Raw genomic sequence first — 16,654 nt, forward strand, 5'->3', positions numbered from 1 at the left:
GTTGATCTAAACAGCTAGAGTGTAGCTCTGCAGAACTGTAACGTACAAGAACTAATGCAAAGCTGCCCATGAAAAAGAACTGTCATACTAAATCTCAATTTTCTGCTTTTGCAAAATAATAACATAAGTGACCTCATTAAATTAGGCACTTTGTACAAATATTAACCAGGCAGAACATTAACAAAAATTATTAAACTTTTTGAAGCAACTGGAAGAGATGAGAGAAGTAATTAAAAGCTCATTGAGTTAGAATGGCCTTTTATATTGCAGTGGAAATCCAAGCAAGTCTATATAATGATGAATACATGATCTATTTATCTTTTGGACAGCACTCTTGATCATGTTAAGAAAATTATATTATTGCAAACATGTGTAACAGGAGGTTTGCAGGTGATACAATTCTTTTGTGAAACTCCAATGTGCTGACTTTGTAATTCAGAGTAAGTATTAGAACTTGGAGATGTTACAGCTGATTGATAAAAATAAAGCAAAGCAGCACCTAGATTCAGTGACACATTTGGAATCGTAGCTGGGTGCAGTCAGGCATGCTTGTTAGATTTCTTCCTTTTGCGTAGCAATGTATGAGCCAAGATGGTGAGCAGCAGGAACAGTGTGCCCAGGTCTAGGATTCAGTGCAGGAAGCTGGCATGTTAAGAAATGGTTAGCTATATTTGCTGATTCAACTACAGCTTGGGATTTAAACCTCCATCCCCTTTGCACTCATCCCATCAGCTTTCAACAGCAGTATTCAATTGCTGTGCACTTTTATCTGGCTACCTTGTTTCCCTCCTTCAAGATGTTCTTAAAATCTACCTCTTTGACCAATCTTTTGTACATCCGGTCTCTTATCTATCGTGGCTTTGTAGTGCATTTTGCTTTATAATGCTCTCGCAAAGCACCTTGGAGTGTTTTATTGTGTGAATTTGATTTTGATTTGACTTATTATTGTCATATATCTTAACATACAGTGAAAAGTATTGTTTCTTGTGCGCTATACAGACAAAACATATTGTTCATAGAGAAGGAAACGAAAGAGTGCAGAAGGTAGTATTACAGTCATAGGTAGGGTGTCGCGAAAGATCAACTTAATGCAAGGCAAGTCCATTCAAAAATCTGACAGCAACAGGGAAGGAGCTATTCTTGAGTCGGTTGGTACACGACCTCAGACTTTTGTACCTTCTTCACAAAGGAAGAAGGTGGAAGAGGGAATGTCTAGGTTGCATGAGGTCCTTAATTGCGCTGGCTGTTTTGCGGGAAGTGTAGATAGAGTCTGTCAGAGACTGGTTTGTGTGATGAATAGGGCTACATTCACGACCTTTTGTAGTGCTGCTTCGCTTTATTTTTATCAATCAGCTGTAACATCTCCAAGTTCTACTACTTTGAATTACGAGCACGAGCCATACCAAGTTGTGATAAAAACAGAAAGAATGCTTTCTATGGTGCATTTGTAAATGTTGGTGAGAGTCATTGCTGACATGTCAAAATTCCTTAGTCTTCTGAGAAAGTAGAGGCATTGGTGGACTTTCTTAACTGTAGTGTATAGAAAGGTGCTTTGCAACTTTGAGGGTGAGGAATATGGGTCAGAAACCAATGTTTAAAACTTAAACATATCCAATTACAAGGGCATAATGACAGAGTGCACTGAAGTGGGCTGGGAAAATAGGTTAAAAGACAAGATAGTTGAGAAGCAGTGGCAGACATTAGAGATTTCATAACTCTCAAAAATATATTCTACTGAGAAAGAAAGGTTCCATAAAAAGAATAAACCAACCGTGACTACCTAAAGAAGTTAAAAACATATCTAGTTGAATGAAAAGCTGCGCAATACTGCAAGGATTAGTGGTAGCTCAAAAAGGTAGGAAATTTTTAGAAACTAGCAAAGGATGAGGGAGAGAAAAAGGGAGAATGCACCTCTTGCTGTTGCAGTAATATACTTTTTTTTAATGTGTATGCAACAATGCAGGACACTGGCAATACCTGGGCTTCAATTCAAAAAGGCAGAATAGATGGACCTTTGGAGATCTAAGGGACAATGAGTCGCCGAGGTGGGCAATGCTGGTGGCAATTGGCCATGGCATACTGCATGGAATGATTTTCAAAATGCACTGAAAGTTAAAACCTGGCATGGCAGGGAGATTAGAACCTACAAGGAAGCTGGGGGCAACTTGGGACTCTATCTTGTATGGTTAAATAGCAGCCACAAGTGCAGTGAACAGTGAAGCAGTTGTAAGACATATCTCAATTGTGCGGATTAGCTTGGTGTGTTAGTTGTCTGTTAAATAATTTTTGATTTTAGTTTGTTTATTATGGTAAATATCTTAAAACTTATAATCTTGTTCCTTGGTTTATTTCCATTGGTTGCAGGGGAGAAAAAATAGTCCCTGCAAAGATTATAACAATCCTTACAAAAACTTCAGCTGCAAATCTTAAATATAATTTTTAAAAAGCACTTTGCCAATATTACAAATCAAGTAATTGGAATTTCTATATTAAACAGGCTCAAATAAAGCAGCACTGCAGTAGTTTTACAAAAGTAAAAGTACCGCAAATGCAGCAACTTTGGGAAAAAAAGGAAAACGCTCGTCAGTTCAGGAAGCATCTGTGGAGAGAGAAACAGAATTAACATTTCAGGTTGATAACCTTTCACTAGAGGTGCTTAAATGATACCTGACAGGTTCTCGCCAACGTTTTAGCCAGGTACAGCAGTTAGCCATCAGACTGAACATCCCTTCTCAGGATTCTGTGAAGATCAGACTTCAGCAAATATGTCGACGACTGAGAAACAAACACCTGCAACGAGATGAAGAAAAAAAACATCAGCCAGAGTTTACAAATGTACTTTCAAATTAAAATTTGAAATTATCCTGAAGAATTAGGATCCTTGTATAACAAGTTGTAAAATCTAAAACCTCAGTTCATAGTAAATTTATTTCATGCAGAAAAGCATCGATCTTGGTAACTTTTAAATTCTAAACAAATACAAATAACATATTTAGACAAATTATTACTTCATTATTTACATACATTCATTATTATTCATTGTTATGATTTCAGCTGACGTCAATACTGGACATTAAATGGCTTAGCAGATTCAGTGCTACTAAAACTGATACAGTAATCAGTACAGCTTTCAAGCTGTCAAAGGCACTTTGACACTCCTTTGGCCACTCAAATTGCTTGCCTTTCTTTAATAAGCTTGGAGGGGACCACTGCAGTGCTGAAATTCAGAACAAACTTTCAAAAGAGTTCACCCATGCCTGTATACCAGGAAATTTCTTGTTTTGTCTTAGACACTGGGAAATCCAAGATTGTCCTCATTTTTGCTTCTCTAGGTGCTACTTGGCCTTGCCCCACAAAGTGACCCAATTAGTCACTTTCATACATACATACAAATATACATAGAAAACAGAAGCAGGTGTAGGCCATTAGGCCTTTCAAGCCTGCTCTGCCATTCATTATGATCACAGCTGATCAACAAATTCAATCCCTGATCATACCTCCATCCAGGGTTATAAAAGCTAATATTTTATTGCCAATATCACCAAAGTAAATCAAGTTTAGTAACAAATCTTGCTTGTCCAATCTTTTCAATACAGTCTTTTCATTGTGGAATCACATATGAATCTTCCTTTGTTATGCATTAACTTGTCATTAAGACTCATCAGGTTTTGGTCCCACTACAATAGGTGAACTCCAGCTACTATGACTCGGCGTTCAATAATGTCATTTTCCAACATGAACATTATTTCTTCCCCCACTTGGGCTAATTTCTATGGATCGAGTCTCTAAGGATTTTGCGTTATGGAGATGCATCTCCTAAGTTATCGTGTATGGCCAGAGGCATTTTCCCTAGCCTATTCACACAAATCAATTTGTAACAACTTTTGTAAGTCACCTCAACAGTTTTCTGGAAGATACCATATTACACCTTAAATTTTTAGTCACTTCTGTGTTTTCCAATCCAATTACTGGGTGGTCAACTTCTAAATTTTCGACTTCTGATTCATTCTCAAATCATTCTTCATGTTTTTCTTTACTCTCTGCAACTTTTACCACTGCAGACATGCTCCTCGCCTGACTACCTTTCCTGTCATAATATCACATTATCCTATTAACTTGACATGCTTACTGACATTTCCTTCCATCTGGAGTACTCACTATATAATTTATAGTCACTGAGTTTCCTTTGATTTGGTACGATGGTCCAGTGAATCTTCCTTGTAACAGCTCACCAGAAACAGGTAACAACTCCAACACCTTGTCTGTAGCAACAAAACCTCAAGTTTTGTTGGCATTTCTATCTGCTCTAGCTTTCATTGTTTATTGAGTGATTTGGCCAACTCACAAGCTTTGATTAATCTTTCGTGGAAATTTGACACATGGCTCAAAAGTACAGTCTCTGAACTTGGGTTTATAAATTTTTAATTAATTTAAGGGATCCTCTCAACTCATATCCTTATTGGAGGACCAAAGGACCAACTCTTGTGGATTATTTATGGCATTTCTGATAGCAAACCATAAAAATAGAATTTTTATCCCAATCATTAGTTCATTCCTGACAATAAGCTTTAATTACGGTCTTTAAAATTTGATGCCATCATTCTAATGCTCCTTATGATGATAAACTGAAGAGTTGAGTTATTTTCTTCCAATTATTCTTTATTTCTTTGATTACTTGAGACATAATATTTGAACGTTGATCTGATTATATTTCCTTAGACAATTCATACCTTGTAAAGAAGAATCGAACTAACTTCTCCACTACCATTTTGCTGCAACTGTCCCCAAAGGCACTACCTCAGGAAATCTTACTGAAATATCCACAATTGTTAAAAGATATTGATTCCAACTTCTGGTTTTAGGTAGGAGGTTCTACACAATCAATTAAGTCCCTGTTAAACGGTTTTCAAAAAGCTGGTATCAGAATTAAGGGTGCAGATTTAATTGACGATTAGGGCTTACCCACTACCCAACATATATGGCAGAATTTAACCACTCTATGCAATCCTGGCCAATAAAAATATTTCCGTATTTTAGCCTGCTTTTTCCTAATCCCAAATTCCATTATGCGGTCATCGCAATTGAATGTCAAGAGGCAATGGTTGGATTTTCTCTTTTTGGAGGTGGTCATTGTCTGGCGCTTATGTGGCATAAATGTTGCTGGCCATTTGTCAGCCCAGACCTGGATATTTTCCAGGTCTTGTTTCATTTGGACAGGGACTGCTTCAGGATGAGGAGTTGCAAATGGTGAACAATGTGCAATCAGCAAATGTCCTCACTTCTGATCACATAATGGAAGGAGGGTCACTGATGTAGCAGCTGTAGATGATTGGGTTGAGGGCATTACCCTGAGGAGCTGCTGTAGTGACGTTCTGGAACTGAGATCTTTAAAAACCACAAGCATTTCCCTTGGTGCTTCCTTTGACTTCAACCAGTGGAGAATTTCCCTAATTTCCATTGACTCAAATTTCATTCAGACTCCTTGATGCTGCACTTGGTCAAAAGCTGCTTTGGTGTCATGTGCAGGGCAATTTTGTCCCAGCGACAGTAAAGGGAAATAACTAGTTGCCTCGACAGAGACTCTGCATCCAATTTCCGTTATATTGCATTTCGTTATCTGACTTACTGTTAACTTCAATGTTCCTTGAGTTGGGCCTAGTTAAGCGTGTATAACTGGTTGCGCTGATGTCACACCCTTCTTCAAATTTCAACATGTTTAATTCTTCCTTCTGAGCTATTCTTCGGTTTTTCCTTATGCCATGTCCCTTTATTTTCTAATCCTATATGATGCCAAGGTGTGGATATATAGAACTTTAAGTCCTCAAGGTGTCCCAAAACTTTACAATTAATGGCTTGTTTTCAAAGTGCCATTATTGTTGTTACATTGGCAAATGCAGCTAATAGGTTGTAAAATTATAGTACTATACATAACACTGAGCTAAAATAAGTAGATAATGTGGTTTTCCCGAGGGTGCTTGAGAGAAGAAAATTGACGAGGACACTGTCAGAACTCCCTTGGCTTCTTCATGTAGTGTCATGGAACCTTTTGCATCCACGTGACCAACAATACCAGGCTCCATTTACTCCTCACCACTCAAAGTAACAAGGATTTTCCAGCGTTACTCTACATATATCAGATAAGGCTATATACCTTTCAATCTAAAATATCTGGCAAGCAGTTTCTGTCTCCATAATTCAAGAACAAGTCTCATTCTAAGAATTACATTTAAATTATATCTTTTGCAAGTGTGGACAGAGACACAGAAATTCTGAAACACAAAGTTTGAAGGAAAACAGAACCATTGATCTCTAGACTGCAATCTAGATCATCAAATGTTTTCCAATCTAAAAGAGAACCTAATTCCAAACTTAACCAATACGTTCATTTCTGTAACGATAAAATGGATATTGAATCAAAAAGTCAGATTATTAACCTTTTTCATCAGCCAATAGAATCAACTTAAAATAATATGTTACAATGGCAATAATTTGTCAGCCAAAAGTTACACATTCCCTTCGCAAAATTTAATAAGTCTAGGTCCTAAAATTGAGTTCATTAAAAGTCAGGTTGAATTTCAAGGTAAGGATCCTTAGTATTACTGGTGTATTATGATAGTGCCCAACATACTTTGTAATTCTATTTTTTACTCTTGTTCTATGCTTCTAAAACTTCATTTTAACTCTTAAACTATCTTTCTTTACACCTTAGCTGTAATGTAACATAACATTCTGCACTCTCTTCTTTCCTTCTTTATGTATGGTATGCTTTATCAGTATAGTGCACAAGAAGCAATACTTTTCACTGTATACTAAAACTTTCGACAATATAAATCAAAATCAAAATAGTGAAGGACTGCGCCAGTTCTTACGGCACATATGACAAACTGCCTTTTAAATGGCTTTTTGAACATAGTCAGCTATCCCAAGTTGCTTCACACAGGATTGTTATCAAGCAAAATCGGCTTCTGAACTATGTCAAGAAAAAAAAGACTTGAGTTTATTTATCACCTTTCATGACCTCAAGACATCCAAAGTGCTTTACAGACTAAGAAGTTCTTCTAGAACTGTAGTCACTACTGTAACGCAGGAAATACTGTAGCCAATTTGGGCACGGAAAACAATGTGACAATGAACAGATAGCCTATCATAATGCATGAAAGCCTAAATCAACATAATCCAATCAAACATTGAAGAGAGACTCCCCTACTCTTCTTCAATATACTGCCATGGGATCTCTCTCATTTGCCTGAGGAGATGGTGGCTCTGTTTAGCATCGCATCCAAAAGACACATAATAGGAAACAAAATATTATCGAGCCAGATAACCAAAAGCTTGCTCAGAGTGATAGGTTTTAAGGGCAGTCTTAAAAGAGGAAAGTGTTAAAAAAAAAAGGCTTCAGGGAGAGAATGCCAGAGTTTAGAGCCTCAGCAATCGAGGGCACCGTTGCTAATAGTGCAACAATTAAGTTTGCCAATACATAAGAGATCAGAATTCAAAAGAACACAGATACCCTGTAGGGTTATAGGACTGCAGGAGATTACAGAGATAGAAAGGGAGTGAAACCACGAAGACGTTCGAATGTAAGAAAGCAAATTTTAAAACTGAGGCATTGTTTAACTGGAGCCACAGTATATTAGTGAACACAACAGAATTTTTGTAAAAAGAGCTTGTGTATACATAGCAGCTTATTGGATTTTTGAGATGTCTGTAGGTGTTTTTCACAATTAATATGCAGCAAATTTGTTAATATCTTACAATTAAATGCCAAATAGGGTACACTGATAAACCTCATTAAGGAAACTATTATATTTTGCCAACTGCGTCCTTTCCTATTCTTCACCTCTTACATCAGTATTGAGTACATGGACAGGGGAACTAAGGATAGTTTTCTTCTGAACCGGGGCTATGTATAGCAGTCAAAGGGCCAGATTTCAGCCACAAAGGAGCCACATGTAGTTTCAGAGGCGCCAGTTGGCCAAAGCTGTGGCAAAAGAATGAACTCTCCCATTGCAGTGAACCTTGGATAGGATTCAAAGTTCTCAGGCGATTTGAAATAAAGAATAAAACTATATTTTTTAAAGATTAAAAATATTCAATCAACAATGGCCCAGAGTGCACTTAAATCAAGTAAATCAGCAATAGAATTCAAAAGTAGTGAAGTTACATTAAACTTGGTCCCTGGTCAGACTGCACTCACAAGTTAAGTGTGCACAATTCTGATTGGCATACAATAAAAAGAAACGAGAAACTGCTGGAGAAGGTATAAAAAGCAATTACAAGGATGGTACCAGAACTAAGATTAGTAATCAAGGGAGATTGAATAGGTTTGTTGAAAAAAAAGAGATGACTTACAGCTTTGGGAAGAATCTAAAACTAAGAGCCATAAATACAGGATAGTTACTAACTAATTCAGGAGGGATTTCAAGAGAAATTGCTTTACTGAGAGAAAGGAACTCTTTGCCACAGGAAGTGGTTGAGCAACTAACTTGGATATTTTAAACAAAAGAAAGCAAGACAAATACATGATAGAAAATGGAAAATAAAAATGCTGAAAGGCAGAGGTGATACATGAGAGGGACACAGAATGGAAAAACACTAGTGTTACATGTTAAACAACAGCACAGGTTTGTTGGATTAAATGTTCTGTTTCAATGCAGATGTACATTCTATAGAAACTCCAGCTTCAGTTTGGGCAAATCTTGACTTAGAAAATACAATGTTAGAACAAATCATTGGAGAAAATAAGTCAGAAGGAGCAGGAAAAGTGGAAAGCGGCTGAAAAGACACTCCTAGAAATGACATAATTAATGCAAAAAAAATCTTTTGTCCATGAGGACAGTTAAAAGGGGACCAGAAAAGTATGATGATAACAAAGAACAAAGTAAATTAGAGCACAGGAACAAGCCCTTCAGCCCTCCAAGCCTGCACCGACCATGCTGCCCAACTGAACTAAAACCCCCTACCTTTCTGGGGACCTCTATTCCCATCCTATTCAAGCATTTGTCAAGGTGCCCCTTAAAAGTCACTACTGTATTTGCTTCCATCACCTCCCCCGGCAGCTATTCGTCTTGCTTTCTTTTCTTTAAAATATCCAGGCTAGTTGCTCAACCACTTCCTGTGGCAAAGAGTTCCTTTCTCTCAGTAAAGCAATTTCAAGGCACCCATCACCCTCTGTGTAAAAAAACTTGAGAAGTCCAATGCCGGCATCTCCACATCATAAAAAAACTTGACTCACACATCTTCTTTAGACCTTGTCCCTCACACCTTAAACATGTGCCTCCTATAATTGACTCTTCCACCCTGTGAAAAAACTTATGACTATCCAGGCTGTCCATGCCCCTTGTAATCTTGCAAACTGTTATCAGGTCGCCCCTCAACCTCCGTGGTTCCAGTGTAAAAACATAACAAATTTTGCCAACCTCTCCTCATAACTAATGCCCTCCAGATAACATATATAACATATGTTTTTATTTCTCAAATCCTCTCCCCTCAAAAGAATGAGAGATCATCATTTAAGTGCTGTCTATTTAAAGAAGTTGCATTTCATGCCTTGTCCTTTGCCCAACATCACAAGTGAAAACCCTGGATTATTAGTGTTTGCTGCCCAGTGAAGCAGAGGAATTCTTAGCTGAAATAACCAGGCAAACTCAATCATAACATTATCCATTGCTGGCCAGTGTCGTCCACTGGCTGCAGCAAAGCTCAGAGCCACTGGCCGTTCTGAAGCTGACAAGGGGCCGCTGCTAAAGCCGCCCCCCACCCCCCAGCCGTTCCGGGCACCCACACAAAGGCCCGACTAATCAACACAAAGAACGATGCCCTCCCCCTACCGGGGGAACTGGGACCTAGGCCGCGAATCCAAACTGCCATCCATAACTAGCGCTACCGACACGGCCAGGCCCAAAACCTGCCCCCCTCCCTCCCCGAGGTGAAGCCAGAAAAGAAGCGGCACTTACCTCGCACCCATGGCCGCCGCTCTCACTCACTGTGTATATCCGGGCATCCCCGCCTCCTCCCCGTTACCCCGGTGCCAGTTGCTAAGCGGGTTGCCAGGTTCCAGCGTCGTCCGGGTGACGTCATCGGCAGCTTGAGCTCCCGCGCGCTGGCTGTAATACTGGGATTCCCCTCCCTTTATTACTTGAAGACATGATTAGCTATAAAGACTCGCATTTCAATCATTATTCTGCAAATTGAGTTTGTCCCGTTGTATGCCCTGTTTCTAAAAAGATCGTAAAAAGTCTGACAACACCAGGTTTTAGTCCAACCGATTTATTTGATAGTAAACGCACAAGCTTTCAAGGTTTCCCTCTTCGTCAGGCGAATGGAGAGTTCTGGCCTCGGACAGAAAATATAAAGCACAGACAGTTTAGAGATTACTGATTAGAATGCAAATCTTTACACCTAACCTGCTGTTCAAGTCCTAAAGTGGCTGACAATGTGTGCGGAAGGAGCACTGATCACAGATTAAAGAGATGTGTATTGTCTCCAGACAGCACAGTGAGTGAGGTTTTGCAAACCCAGGCAAGTCACGGGGGTTACAGATAGTGTGACATGAACCCAAGATCCCTGTTGAGACCGTCCTCATGTGTGTGGAACTTGGCTATCAGTCTCTGCTCAGCGACTCTGCGCTGTCGTGTGTCGTGAAGGCCGCCTTGGAGAACGCTTACCCGAAGGTCAGAGGCTGAATGCCCGTGACCACTGAAGTGTTCGCCAACAGGAAGGGAACAGATCTCCCACTCACCTGACGAAGGAGCAGCCAGTGCTCAGGAAGGGAAAAGATCTCCCACTCACCTGACGAAGGAGCAGCCAGTGCTCTGAAAGCTAGTGGCGTTTGCTATCAAATAAACCTGTTGGACTTTAGCCTGGTGTTGTGAGACTTCTTACTATGTTTACCCCAGTCCAACGCCAGCATCTCCACATCATGATCCCCCCCTCTCTTCCCAGAGCTGCACTCACTAACATGGCATTCTATCAGGGGGAATACTGGACAGCCAAAACAAAACATATATCAAATAGCAGGGTCCTCCCTTCACCCTTCTTTTGGTGTGAGGCACAACCAATAAATTCCCAAATCTTGCAGAACTGGGTGAGCTAAATCATTCATACAATCATTGAATTGATTTATTATTGTCTCACGTATTGGGTACAAGGAAAAGAATTGTTTCATGTGAGCTGTTACATATCATTCATAGAGGAGGAAAGGAGAGGGTGCAGAATGTAGTGTCTCTGTTATGAATAGGGTGATGAGAAGGATCAGCTTAATATATGATAGGGCCATTCAAAAGTCTGGTGCCAGCTGGGAAGAAGCTGGTCTTGAGTTGTTTGGTATATGAACTTAGACTTTTGTATCTTTTTCCCAGCAGAAGAAGGTGGAAGTGAATATGTCTGGGGTACATGAAGTCCTTGATTATACTGGCTGCTTATCTGAGGCAGCGGCAAGGGTAGATGGAGTCAATGGACAGGAGGCTGGTTTGCGTGATGGACTGAGTTTTCTTTATGACCCTTTGTAGTTCCTTGTGGTCTTGGTCAGAGCAGGAGTCATATCAAGCTGTGATACATCTGGAAAGGATGCTTTCTATAGTGCATCTGTAAAAATTGGTGAGAATTGTAGTGATCATGCCGAACTTCCTTAACCTTCTGAGAAAGTAGAAGTGTTGGTGGGCTTTCTTACTATAGCATCAGCATGGGTGGACAAGGACAGGTTGTTGGTGATCTGAATACTGAGAAACTTGAAACTCTCAACCATTTCCACTTCATCACCTTTGAAGTAGACACACTGTCGACTGCACACTCTAGTCCCTGCCATTGTACACTGGTTGCAGAAGAGCTCAAGCACACTGGCAGACACTGAGTAGTCCTTCTACTGGACCATCACCCTGCTGCCTTCAGACTTTTGAATAGACCTACCTCGCATTAAGTTGATCTTTCTCTAATCCTAGCTATGACTGTAACACTACTTTCTGCACTCTCTCCTTCTCTATGTATGGTATGCTTTGTCTATATACTGCACAAAAAACAATACTTTTCACTGTATACTAATACAGATGACAATAATAAATCAAATCAAATCACACACAAAGGAGAGAGCATCCAAAGGGAACAATGTCCCATAATATTTGGGATACGTCAGAGGTGATGTTAGACATCGGGGAATTTTGTCTTTCTCTAAACTTGAAGAGAATTGGCTTGCACTTCTGACTTGTTGAATGTGTCATTACACTATTCTTACTGATGTTACCAGTGGCAGCCTAGAATAATCGGTCCCTGCATTATTGCAATTCAAGGTAGTTGTGAACTTTACTAATGGCAGAGTCTACAAAAGAGGTGTATGGTGGATTATTTTGTGGTTTCTTATGCTTGTTAACAGCAGTGTCCACCATTGTAATTCCTGACTGAAAGGAAGAAGGAGAACCTTAGCTATCTACTGCTAGGTAGTGACAGACCAATAAGCCTCCCCTTTGTAGGAGGGAATGAACGAATTGAGTCTTCCAAGAACTTCAACAAAAATGGCTTTATTCAACATGCATAAGGGACAGCAGAACTCATGGCTGTAACTACACTTTGCTTCCGAGCTACTCTACTGAGCATTGGATCTTACAGAATCTTGTATTCTTTTCTTTACATTGCCAAACATTATATTTACATCAACCCATCATATTGTTATTTTGAATTGGTTACAGTTTTGGTTTGATTACATTATATGATTCCATTATCTTGTGTACTTTATCTTTATTTATTTTCTGGACATCTCCTGTTTAACTGCTTACAATATCAAAGCGTTATGTTTGTCAAATTGATTTTGATGGGGTGTTAATTATCCCATCTCCCAGATACTTGAGATTTTCAGAGGCATAATGGTTCCTCTCGACTTTTTGGAGCCTTGATAAGTGATATCAATTCTCTTATGGTTGCTGTAACCTTGGAACATTCTCTCCTGGGATCTTACTGATTTAGTGCCATCTATTTTGTTCTGTCTGCTGCAGTGAGTATGGATGCTACAGTGTTCTCTGTTTATCCTTTTCCATACATTACTCTTCTGTTGCAGCCCACATTCCCTAGGCTTGCTCTACTACACCCTCCATATGTGCTCTTTTCCTACTCCAAAGAACAAGGTGCAAGTATTTTCCTATTGTGAAATGCATTGTAACATCTTCAGGTTTAGGGTAGGAAAATGGCAAACCTATGCTAGAGCTTAAATTAGCTGCTGGCCCTGTAAATAAACTTTTGAATGTCTTCATTTCCAGCAAGTGTCAGCTTGGATTAAGTAGATAGGACTCTTGCCTCTAGTTAGAAGATTGGTGATTCAAAGTTTAATTCCATGACTTGAGGACAAAAATCAAGACTGACACACCCTTGGAATACTGAGAGAGTACTGACTTGTCAGAGATGCCATCTTTGGATGAGATATTAAATGGAGGCCTCATCTGCTCTCATAGTTGTATGTAAAAGATCCAAAGGCACTAAAGTGAAGAAGAATGGGGGAGTTGCCTTGGTATCCTGTCCAATATTTATTCCTCAATCAACATCACAAAAAGAGATTAATGGTCATCACATTTTTGTTTGTTAGATTTGCTCTGCACAAGTTGATTGGCATGCTTCCCATGTTACAATAGTGGCCACGCTGTACACTAACCATGGATGGCATGGTGACACAATGGTTAGTACTGCTGCCTCTCAGGACCAAGGACCTGGGTTTGATTCCCAAATTGGGTCACTATCTGTGTAAAGTTTGCATGCTCTCCCCGTGTCTGTGTGGATTTCCTCCAGGTGAGTTGGTTTCCTCCCACAGTCCAAAGATGTGTGAATTAAGGGCATTGGCCATGCTAAATTGCCCCTTAGTGTCAGGGGGACTAGCTAGGAATAAACACATGGGGTTATGTGGATATGGCCTGGCTGGGATTGTGTTCAGTGCAGACCTGATGGGCCAAATGACCTCCTTCTGCACTATAGAATTCTATGAAGCAGTTCAAAACTACTTTATTAGTTGTAAACCATTTTGGAATGACCTGTGGTCATGAAAGATGCTATATTAACGCAAGTTTTCTTTTCTTTCTAACTATCAGATCTTCTACTTCTCCAGTTATTTTTTATAATCGGTCTTAATGAGGTAAAAATCATGGAAAAATAGAACATATGATGTTGCAACATGATTATTACTTCATTTAAATATGCCTACTATTTTTAAGGCAGTACTTCTAGCATTGGGTTGAAGTGATTAAGCATGCAAAGACCTGTATGTGATTCATTCTCAAAATCTCTGAATATAAAACCAAGACAAAATAATCTTCCAGTCTGTAATTAAAATTAAGTCAACCCACTGTCTAGTCCACAGACAGTGGGTTACTAAGATTGCAGAGGGAGGATGTTGCAACTGGCAGGAGCTCAAAATGACTCCTTATTGCTCTTCCAAGCAAATCTAACACACCAGCCAGATACAAGGACCTTAATCATTATGAATTCTTAGCAATATTTCATTCTGCATCTAAAGGGAGTATATCTTAAAAATGCCAACAATAGCAACATGCCAAAGACATTGTATCTTTAGGAGGTATTGGGAACCTATTATTACATAATATAACCTTACACAACAAAGCCTCCTTAAATAATAGGAGACACAAGAAAAAATAAAGTTTTAAAAGGTGCCATTAAAAATAACAGAACTTTTTTTTTAAAAGATCAGAATAATAATGGCAAGCATATTGTGGAGTGAACTGAAAGTAACCTGCAGCACTCTGAACTTCTGAAGTTGCAGTAACAGTGGCACAGTGATTAGCACTGTTGCCTCACAGTGTCAGGGACCTGGGTTCAACTCCTGGCTTGGATCACTCTCTGTGCAGAGTCTGTATGTTCTCTGCGTGTCTGTATGGGTTTCCTCTTGGTGCTCTGGTTTCCTCCCACAGTCTGAAAGATGTGCTGGTTAGGTGCATTGGCCATGCTAAATTCTCTCTTTACAGTCCTTCAGACAAATGTTTAAAGTTTATTTATTATTACTTGTGACAATAATAAATAAACTTCAAACATTTGCCTGAAGGGCTGCAAAATTGCTACCAATGCAAAGCAGACAGGAAAATGGCCTGTTCTGTAAAGAAATACAGTAAATCCATCTGTGTGCTGAAACAAACATTTCAATGTTCCCCACTCCACTGTCAAGATACTAATTGACAGGACTGTGAGTTAGAACACTGCCTCCTCTTATTGAGAGAAAATTCACAGGACACAGGACTTGGATCCTTGTAACATTGGCCCTCCACTGAGGCATGGAAAACTCCAAGTTCTAGCAACTCAACTTCACAAATATAAAATTCCAGCAATCCCCCATCCCCACTAAAGGCAGCACAACCTCTTCCTTCTCCTCTTCCTCCTTCCCCTCAACCCACTGAGTAAATCACAAGAAAAAGTAATTGTCACTGATCCAAATAAAAAATGGGTCATATAACATGTAAAGACATGAAGTATTAAAAACAAAATCAGAGGTTTAGAAGCATTAATAACTATGGAAGACTAAGAAGGGAACATAAAATGAGTGAATTCAATGCCAAATCAGATATAAAAAAAACTAAAGATTGGAAAAGAAAGGTTAATCTTTCTCTCTTTAGGTATCAGGCCCTGAGAGGACACTGGCAATCATTGATTGCAATGTGTTGGTCCATGGTTATGCTTGACAAGATATTGCAGTGGTGTGCTTTGCCATCTGTAGGTTCTGGCCGACCTGATCTCACTTCGCTCCATAGGCATATACGAAGGGTTTGCAGGTTGATAATTAAGTTGTTTGCCAAATCATTGTAATGCCTGAACTATGTTAGGAGTTGTGGATTTTAATGAAAAGAAAAAGCTGTAGTTTGCACATGTGGATTTAGACTAACAACAACAGGCTTATTCTAAGAGTTCTGGCCTGTACAAAATACAAGACAAAAGTTAAACAGTAGCTGCGGCAAATACCCTAATGGCACCACCTTCAAATCATGTGATCAGCTCTTAAAGCTACTTTCAACCCTTTTAAATGTACAACATCCCTCTCTCTTTACTTCTGTGGTCATAACAACAAATCACTATGATGTTATATATAGGATTAATAATACTCTAGACACAAGGCTATACATCAGTAATCATATACCCAGTCAATAAGAAAATCAATCAGGAGGACATAGAAACATAGAAGATAGGAGCTGGAGGAAGCCATTGGGAGGCCATTTGGCCCTTTGAACTTGCTACGCCATTCATTACTATCATGGCTGATCATCCAACTCAAAAGCCTAATCCTGTTTCTTCCCCCATGTGCTTTATCCAGCTATCTCTTGAATACTTTCAATGTTTTGGCATCAACTACTTCCTGTGGTAATGAATTCCATAGGTCACCATTCTTTGGATGAAAAAGCTAAGAACATCTATTCCTCTTAAGTTGTATGCAACATTTTGGAATTTGGCTGTCCTTGACTCTGGAAGTATGACTTGGGACTTCAGTAGACATTTCTTCTCTTGGAACTAATTCTTCATCATTCTCACATAGTATGGTAGCAAAGACACAATCATCAGGCAACTCAGATTCAAAGAAGTCTTCTAGGCACTAAAGAATTCAGCACTTCTGGAGATGATTCAGAGATGCAGTGGGCCAGCCAAAGGTACTTCAGAAGATCCTGGCAACAAACAGGGCCCA

The 16,654-nt window shown here is 39.4% G+C and overlaps 1 protein-coding gene across 4 annotated transcripts in view; it reads right to left on the minus strand.

Moving 5' to 3' along the window:
• Window positions 1-10,054, minus strand: part of arl13b (ADP-ribosylation factor-like 13b) — a 67,147-nt gene extending 57,093 nt beyond the window's left edge. For all 4 annotated transcript variants that reach the window (XM_080203893.1, XM_080203892.1, XM_080203891.1 and 1 more), the window contains exons 1-2: window positions 9,957-10,054; window positions 2,668-2,790 (exon numbers count right to left, since the gene is read on the minus strand). In XM_080203893.1, the coding sequence (XP_080060019.1) occupies window positions 2,668-2,726 (59 nt within the window). In that variant the 5' untranslated portion in view covers window positions 2,727-2,790; window positions 9,957-10,054. The remainder of the gene's footprint in view (window positions 1-2,667; window positions 2,791-9,956) is intronic.
• Window positions 10,055-16,654: the final 6,600 nt, after the last annotated feature.

This window comes from Carcharhinus amblyrhynchos, chromosome 15 (assembly GCF_965287045.1).
Source record: "Carcharhinus amblyrhynchos chromosome 15, sCarAmb.v2.hapA, whole genome shotgun sequence".
NCBI classification, from domain to species: Eukaryota; Metazoa; Chordata; class Chondrichthyes; order Carcharhiniformes; family Carcharhinidae; genus Carcharhinus; species Carcharhinus amblyrhynchos.